At 36.6% G+C, this 8,451-nt stretch overlaps 1 protein-coding gene and 1 pseudogene across 1 annotated transcript; one reads left to right on the forward strand and one right to left on the reverse strand.

Annotated features, from left to right (window-relative positions):
* Positions 1–6: 6 nt before the first annotated feature.
* On the reverse strand, positions 7–4,238 carry LOC109109984 (DNA damage-binding protein 2-like). The gene is made up of 11 exons (XM_019123028.2): positions 4,094–4,238; positions 3,836–3,997; positions 3,562–3,683; positions 3,227–3,418; positions 2,436–2,602; positions 1,975–2,074; positions 1,691–1,868; positions 1,437–1,582; positions 1,154–1,294; positions 523–568; positions 7–434 (listed from the first exon to the last, which is right to left on the reverse strand). Exons 2-11 carry the CDS (start codon positions 3,981–3,983, stop codon positions 178–180), a joined length of 1,497 nt encoding a protein of 498 aa, XP_018978573.2. The 5' UTR covers positions 3,984–3,997; positions 4,094–4,238; the 3' UTR covers positions 7–177.
* Positions 4,239–5,439: 1,201 nt separating this feature from the next.
* On the forward strand, positions 5,440–8,024 carry LOC122148638 (annotated as a pseudogene).
* Positions 8,025–8,451: the final 427 nt, after the last annotated feature.

An 8,451-nucleotide genomic window follows, 5' to 3' on the forward strand; every position in this document is an offset into this window, starting at 1 on the left:
TGAAGATTTTAATGTCAAAAAGTACAAAAGTTTATTTTGATCAGAATATACATATTTAAGGACCTATAAAAGGTAATAAAACAAGTCCTTAGTTTAATTTTTGTTGTTCCAGGGTTTATATATTGACATGAGCCTGAGACCTTTAGTATCTAGTTTTAAAGCTCAGTGTATTCTCTCTCACTTTTTCTTTGCTTTTGATGTCTTGCATTCTGTCTTGCTCTTGGTCTTTGACTTGGTCTCTGTTGATGACAGCTTTTTCTTGAGTTTGGCATCATCAGCAGCTGCTCTTCTGTCTCTGTTCGTATGCTGCTGAGTGCGATGCTGGGATCTGGAGGTTCCAGGTCTGCCTCCACTGTCCTCCACTTTCTCCATTGTCTGTTTCCGATTAACACTGTTCAGTGTGTCCTCCCGGTTCCAGATCAAAATGTTATAGCCTGTAATTAAAGTTTACAACTTTCTGAATTAATTAAATCATCTATCAGTCCTGGCTACTTTGACTATAAACAGTAAATGATATTTTACCCATTCCAGAAGCCAGCACATCTCCAGCTGGACTAAACTTGTTGAGCTGAAATAAAATAAACATGAGATATTATAGTGGTGCCTGCAATCAGATATCAAGTCCACCTACGATTATATATATATATATACTACCGTTCAAAACATTTTTTAAAGAAGTGTCTTATGGTTGCCAAGGCTATGATAATTTTATGAAAAATACATTAAAAACAGTAATACTGTGAAATATATATATTTTTAAATTTACTAAAAAATAATTTATATATGTAATGGCAAAGCAGTCTTCAGTGTCACATGATCCTTCTGAAAAAATAATATGCTGATTTGGTGCTCAAGAAACATTTTTATCAATGTTTAAAACTGTACCTTTGGGGAAATCATGATAATTTTTTCTTCATTATTTGATAAATAGAAAATTCAAAAGAACAGCAATAGAAATCTTTTGTAATATTCTAAGAGTCTTCCCTCTCACTTTTGATCAATTTACTGCATCCTCACTGAATTAAAGCGTCCATTTCTTAAAAAAAAATCCAACTCCAAACTTTTGAGTGGTAATGTATATAATTTTAGGAATTCTAATCATTAACATTATATATTTTTTATATTTAAAGGAAAAAAACAAAAACATTCTTACAGATATGATACCAGCAGCATTGGGGTCTCTCAGCTCAACCACAATACAACAAATGTCAATAGTTCTCTTGTCATTGACTAATACTTGATCATCTGGGTAACGGCCAGCCACTAACAGCCAACAAATATGATGCCAAACATCCTAATCCAAAAAAAAATAAGAAAAAAAAGAGCAAAACTAAACTCTATGACGTCAATAGTCCTGGATCACTAATATGCCTGTAAACTTGATTACAACATAAACAACATGGAAAGTTTGCAGTTTAGGCTAAAGGAACTCTTACCTTGATGGGTGTTAAGTGCTGGAAGTGTCGATGAGGATGAATAATTATTTGATAAGGTTTAGACCAGTCATATGAACAATATACCCTGAGCTGGTTCCTCTGGTCTGTAGTAAGGAGCTTGGTGCTGTCTGTTGGATTAAAGTACACTGAAAAAAAAGAACATTCATTTCAATTTATTTGCATTGTACAGTTGAGAGACTTTTTTTTTTAATTACTTTTCCCCTCCTCGCTTTACTGATTATATAGCCTCTCACCAGAATTGACTGGTTTTTCATGAGGCAAATCAGCGATATAACTGCTTTTGTCTTTAATATTTCTGAGGTCCCACAGCTTGACTGTAGCATCAACAGAGGATGTAGCCATCAGCCAATCACACCGAGGGTTGAATTCTGCATGGGTCACTTTGGCTTTGTGCAGCTTCTCTTTGAAAATCTAAATGTTTTGGAAAAAATAAATAAAAATTTTAATACAATAATTTATATATACTCATATTCTTTTTTTGGCAATGAAAATTTATTTAGGTATTTCCCTCACTTACCTCATGTCCATCCAGGCCAAACAGAAGAAGTCGTCCAGTATTATCTCCAGTCACAAGCATCTGACGACTAACAGACACGTCCAAACAGCAGTACCAGTAACTGGGAGAGTGACATTTGTGGCATTAAAACTATACACAAATACATCTTCACATAATATCCAATTTATACTGGATATAATGGCAGTGAAATACACACAAATACACACACACCACCAAACCAAGTTAAAATGGCAGTGATCACACCTTTTCAAGAAGCAGAGACTTTCTGAGAGACAAATGTGGCAAGCAATCTCAGACAAATCAACAGTCGATCTATACTGCATGCTGAAAGGCAACTGTTTTTGCAGAACAGCAATATAAAATGCCAAACATAAACATGCATTATGTAAATATGTAAAGTATATTTGATTTCCCAACACTGTAGGGCAATCCACAAGAGTTCACACAAGCACTGTCCTCACCAAAGATCATGGTGGTCATGGCCACAACCTGGGGTTCGAGACAATATCTGACTTTGGAGGCCCTCAAAACTCTGCACGCTTACTGTGCCATCACCAGAAGCAACAAAGATTTTGGACACATCTGTGGGGCAGAACTTCATCCCTCCTATAAAGTCACCAGCTCCCTTCTGTATGGACACAATAGACAAAAACAGGCTTGTTATATCTACATATACTGGTAACTGCCAAACCAAGTCATGAGAAGGGAGAACTCAATAATCAGGGAGGAATATGGGTTGTACATGATTACAGATTTAGGAAATGAAGACAAACGATGTTCTTCAACACAGCCAATAACACACCAACATTCACAATACATTCCACATTTATCTTAGATAACCTGAAGTCTAATAGAACATTACGTTTAATTAAAAGCAAAATAATCAGTGACTAAGCACAATGAGTGAATGAATAATACTATTTAAGCATTTATTTATTTGTTTATTTTAAGTGAGGAAACAAACTGTGTATATCGGTAAACTATACTGCAGAGAAAAACAGTATACTGAAAAAGTGTACTGAAATCCCAAAGGTATTTGGACACTTAATTGACACCTAAATTGTATGTATGTCATTGCATTAGACAAATATTAAAACCAAGTTGCATCTGCAAACAAATGACGCTAGACATTTTTTCAAAAGTAACTTCACTTTCCTGAGTCATGTTTGCAAATTCAACTAGGAAGTGTCCAAATACGTTTTGTCTTCTTTCTGAACAGTATATTCTTCACTTCAGTTCAGCTTCATCTCACCCCCTGTATGAAAGTTCTCTTATTCAGCATATCATAATCCCACAGGATGATGTCTCCACCTTTGGAGCCCACTGCAACAGTGGTGGGATGGGTGGGATGCCATTCCAGGCAAGTGACCCTCCGATCAAAGGGACTTGCTGTGCGGTGAAGTTTGTAGGTTCCAAGTGAGCGTACAAAAGGCTCTTGCAGACACTATAACACAAGGAAGAGTTGCTGCTGTAATATTTGTAGTTGGTGGGTTCTTGCACAAATTTTCTATAAAGTACACAGTGCATAGGCAATAGGCCATAGCATATTACCATATATATTTGCCTGTGTTATGTGCTTGATATCACCTGGCGCAGCTGAGCATGGATGCTCTGTCCCAAGGAGCTTTTGTAAATGTAGTGAAGGATACTTGTTTGGCCCACTTTCTTCTGACCTCCAATACATTTGACACTTGCTTGTATGTAGGTTTCTGTACATTACATAAAAACAGTTTAGAACATTAGAAAATCTATATTTGTGACTGGTTGGTTAATGGAAAAAGTTTTTTTCTATTCATGAATGAAACTTTTTGCATATTTAAACAAAGCTGTGGAATTACTCTTAACTCGTAGATTTGCTCACCCGTTTTTGATGCTGTCTTGGCTTCTTGTTTGGCTTTCAGCTTCTTGGAGAGTGTTTGATGTTGTTCTTCATTCGGTATTTTCTTTGAATTGACGTTCTTCGTCTGCTTCGATGCGGAGGAATCTGTCCGAGCCCTCCCGCGTGCCATTTAAAGTCAACTTTCTGTTTGAAAGAGGTCAACAAAGCATGTCAAATACACCACTGTTACACATTGTAGATACGCTCCGATCGACTGGAATCATGCATTTACTTTCTTACCTGCAAATCTAAAACGATCTGCATTACATTCACCACCAGATCGGGAAATCCTCAGAGGTCAACACCGCTACTCGTGCACAGACACGTATTTTGACTACATTCAGTGACGTATGAAACCGACTGTTTTGTAATCGTTGCGCGCAATACAGAATGTATCCATTAGATGGCACTAAATGTTGCCAAGCACATGATTTTTTTTTTTTTTTTTTTTTATAAAAATGATCATAACTGAAATCAATATTTTTAGGGTAATAAAAATAATAGGGTTAGATAACCCTGTCTATTGCACTGATGCTCATAACAGCTTTATGAAAGGCTGTTGGAGACATTTATTTTCTCCATGTATCCTGAAACACAAGTGTTTAATTAAACAGCAACACATTCTTACATTTTAATTAGTTTTCATGTGTTTTTCCACATAAACAGCTTTATGTTTAAGATTTATGGATTTCAAATGTTGTATTGAAATGGTTAACTCCCATAGGCACACTTAGGGAGGAGTTTTATAGAAAGTGTTAGTTGGTGACTGGACTGTGAGATATTATAATAAAGAAGAACACTAAAGAGAAGAAGTCCAGCAGTCACAAAGAATCAAGGAACTCTGTAGATGGCAATGTTGAATGTGTTGTATACTGGTTGTATACAGGTCCTTCTCAAAAAATTAGCATATTGTGATAAAAGTTCATTATTTTCCATAATGTAATGACAAAAAATAAACTGATAAATATTAGATTTTGCAACCAACTGAAATGTTTCAGGTCTTTTATTGTTTTAATACTGATGATTTTGGCATACAGCTCATGAAAACTCCAAATTCCTATCTCAAAAAAAATTAGGCATATTTCACCATCAAAGAAAAGTGTTTTAAATACAACGCCAACCTTCAAATAATTATGTTCAGTTTTATGCACTCAAGACTTGGTGGGAATCCTTTTGCAGAAATCTGCTTCAATGCGGCGTGGCATGGAGGCAATCAGTCTGTGGCACTGCTGAGGTGTTATGGAACCCTCTTCAATAGCGGCCTTAAGCTCATCTAGAGTGTTGGGGTCTTGCGTCTCTCAACTTTCTCTTCACAATATCATTTTCTCATGCGGTTCAGGTCAGGAGAGTTTGGCAGGCCAATTGAGCACAGTAATACCATGGTCAGTAAACCATTTACCAGTGGTTTTGGCACTGTGAGCAGGTGCCAGGTCGTGCTGAAAAACAAAATCTTCAACTCCATAAAGCTTTAAAGATCACTGCATGAAGTGCTCCAAAATCTCCTGATAGCTAGCTGCATTGACCCCTGTACCTTGATAAAACACACAGTGGACCAACAGCAGCTGACATAGCACCCCAGACCATCAATGACTGTGGGTACTTGACACTGGACTTCAGGCAGTTTTGGCATTTCCTTCTCCCAGTCTTCCTCCAGACTCTGGCACCTTGATTTCCGAATGACATGCAAAATTTGCTTTCATCTGAACAAAGTGCTTTGGAAACTGAGCAACATTCCATTGCTGCTTCTCTGTAGCCCAGGTCAGGCGCTTCTGCCGCTGTTTCTGGTTCAAAAGCACACGCCCTGTGCACGGTGGCTCTGGATGTTTCTACTCCAGACTCAGTCCACTGCTTCCGCAGGTCCCCCAAGGTCTGGAATCGGTCCACCCCCACAACATCCTATACATTCAGAAAACCCCTTCTTGTTGTGCAGCGTTTTTTGCCACACTTTTTCCTTCCCACAGACTTCCCACTGAGGTGCCTTGATACAGCACTCTGGGAACAGCCTATTCATTCAGAAATTTCTTTCTGTGTCTTACCCTTCGCTTGAGGGTGTCAGTGATGGCCTTCTGGACAGCAGTCAGTCGGCAGTCTTACCCATGATTGCGGTTTTGAGTAATGAACCAGGCTGGGGAGTTTTTAAAAGCCTCAGGAATCTTTTGCAGGTGTTTAGAGTTAATTAGTTGATTCAGAAGATTAGGTTAATAGCTCGTTTAGAGAACCTTTTCATGATATGCTAATTTTTTGAGATAGGAATTTTGGGTTTTCATGAGCTGTATGCCAAAATCATCAGTATTAAAACAATAAAAGACCTGAAATATTTCAGTTGGTGTGCAATCAATCTAAAATATATGAAAGTTTAATTTTATCATTACATTATGGAAAATAATGAACTTTTATCACAATATGCTAATTTTTTGAGAAGGACCTGTACTTATCATGTCAGTCATGAATTATTAAAGCAGACACATTAAATTGATAAATATGATTTTCAAATCACTATTTGTTTCATTGTATAGGTCTTCCATGAGGATGGCATCATTTCAGGGTAACGCCACCCATCCAGCTCTGCCAAAGACTGTGTGCTAAGTCTGTTCCAGCCATAGGGTTCCAGCTAACAAATGAAACCCTCAATATTTGAGAAATTTGAATTTCATTTGAGCTTCCTACAAGATTAACTAAATTATACTTTAAACTCACTGCATTGAAGACTGAACTCTACATTACTCATGTACAGTAAAACATTAGAGAGGTTGCAGAAAACTTGAGACAGTGTGACATAGAGCCTTCTGCAAGATCAACTTAATTTTTGCCACATTCATTTAAACTTCAAACTACTTAAAATGTGCTGAAAACGTGCAAATTTTTACTAATATTAAAAGATACTTTTTAATGCAAGAGCATTGGTGCCTCTGCTGTACCACAGCTATTGATGCATGCTTGAGGTTTTAAAATGTAAAGAAATTGATTTGTATTTTATTTTTTGCAAGGTTTTTCTTATGGAAACTGTTGACGGTATGATCCTTTCACCTGGCCCTTTCTGGTTTTCCTGTTGTCATGCTGTGTGTACCCACTCGCTTCCAGCTGTGCTCATACCTTCCATATCAGAACGAGCCAGGCACATCTGCTTTTTCTTTGATTATGGAGCACTCAGCTTCTACAGCCTTGGTATCTAGGAACTATTGGATAAAATATAGTTATATACTTATGTCCTAATTAACCTAACTTTTTTGTTTATTTGTGTAATTGATCAACAACAGGGTCTGCCATCACCTACTTTTCTTACTCATTTCCAGATAAATGGATTAATAGCACTTTTCACAAATATTATGTTTCCTATAGCTGTTGTCAATTGTTTTGTTTTGGTCTGAACTCATTGTTTTGGCTGTATTTGAAATTCCAACAAATTTAAAAAATTTAAATCAATTTTAAAGTATGCACTGTTAATGTGTCCTGCCTTCTTTTGTAGATCTTTATGTGCAATGTTGAGGGTTGCACTGTTAATGAGGCCAGTACTGTTCACCATCAGCACATCTGGCTGTCTTTACTGGCTCACTTTTTGCCACACACCTGCCTGAACACTTGGCTCCTGGCAGTTTTGACTACATAGGCACAATTACAGATCCCTGCATTTCTCTTTAAACAAAGAATCATGAATTTAGATCGCATGATGCTGGTAGGATGCTTTCAAACCTCAGTAAACTCTAAACTGTGGTTCTTTAATGCATCCTTCAGATGCCACAGTCATCAGCTCTTCCACGTATTCGGTATAATTGGCACACATTTCCAGATGACTGCCATTGATCTTGACATGGCTGCACAAAAGCAGTGGCTTCATGCTCATTTGCTACCAGTCACCCTTTCAAACACAGCAGGAGCTGCATTCTTTAGTGTGGTCAGTGGACTTTGTATAGTATATGTCTTCAGTCTGGGACTTTTCTCTGCTAGAGGTGTGAAGGACAAATTAATTTGAATTGTGACATTTGATAAGCTTACTCAGGGCAGCTAAGTTAGTTATCCTTAAAACAGTAAATATATGCTGTATAAACTGTATAGCCATGTTCAATGGAAACAATTTCATGAATGGCCTGAGAAAATTTTATTTAAACTGGAAAAGTATAAGACTGTATAATTGAAGTTTGTATGTTAGATTTATGCTTTTGCAATGAGTGTGTCATTTGTGTTTTCTACTTATAATCACATGCTTAACATTTGCACAAATTCAAAGCGCACTTCCATGTTTTTGATGCACATTAATCAGATATATTATCATTTTTCAAAAGTCTTTTTGAAAACTGTGTACAGTCTATATCTTTCTTATAAATAAATCCTGTTAATATGTAAAGTTTTGTTATTTTTACTGAATAAAACTATGCAATGAAAACAATTTGATGTCTTTATGTTTTTGTAGAATATAGACTACTATATATTAGTTTATACAACATATGCTATATGCTATTTTTATATGAATACTTTTATATATTAACCGTTAAACACAAGTAGACATTAGTTGTTGGTCGGCAAAAAAAATAAAAAGTCTCCTTGTTTATTCCAGTATATCGACTCTGGCTAAAACCGGAAAGTGTCACCAGAATATCAGG

This window comes from Cyprinus carpio, chromosome A18 (assembly GCF_018340385.1).
Source record: "Cyprinus carpio isolate SPL01 chromosome A18, ASM1834038v1, whole genome shotgun sequence".
In the NCBI taxonomy this organism is placed as follows: domain Eukaryota; kingdom Metazoa; phylum Chordata; class Actinopteri; order Cypriniformes; family Cyprinidae; genus Cyprinus; species Cyprinus carpio.

Coding starts and splice junctions, on each gene's coding strand:
- LOC109109984 (XM_019123028.2), bottom strand. CDS start 3,983: ATGGCACGCGGGAGGGCTCGGACAGATTCCTCCGCATCGAAGCAGACG. Junction 3,419..3,561: donor TCCATGCTCAGCTGCGCCAG/GTGATATCAAGC, acceptor CTTGTGTTATAG/TGTCTGCAAGAGCCTTTTGT. Junction 2,603..3,226: donor AGAGAACTTTCATACAGGGG/GTGAGATGAAGC, acceptor GTGTCCATACAG/AAGGGAGCTGGTGACTTTAT.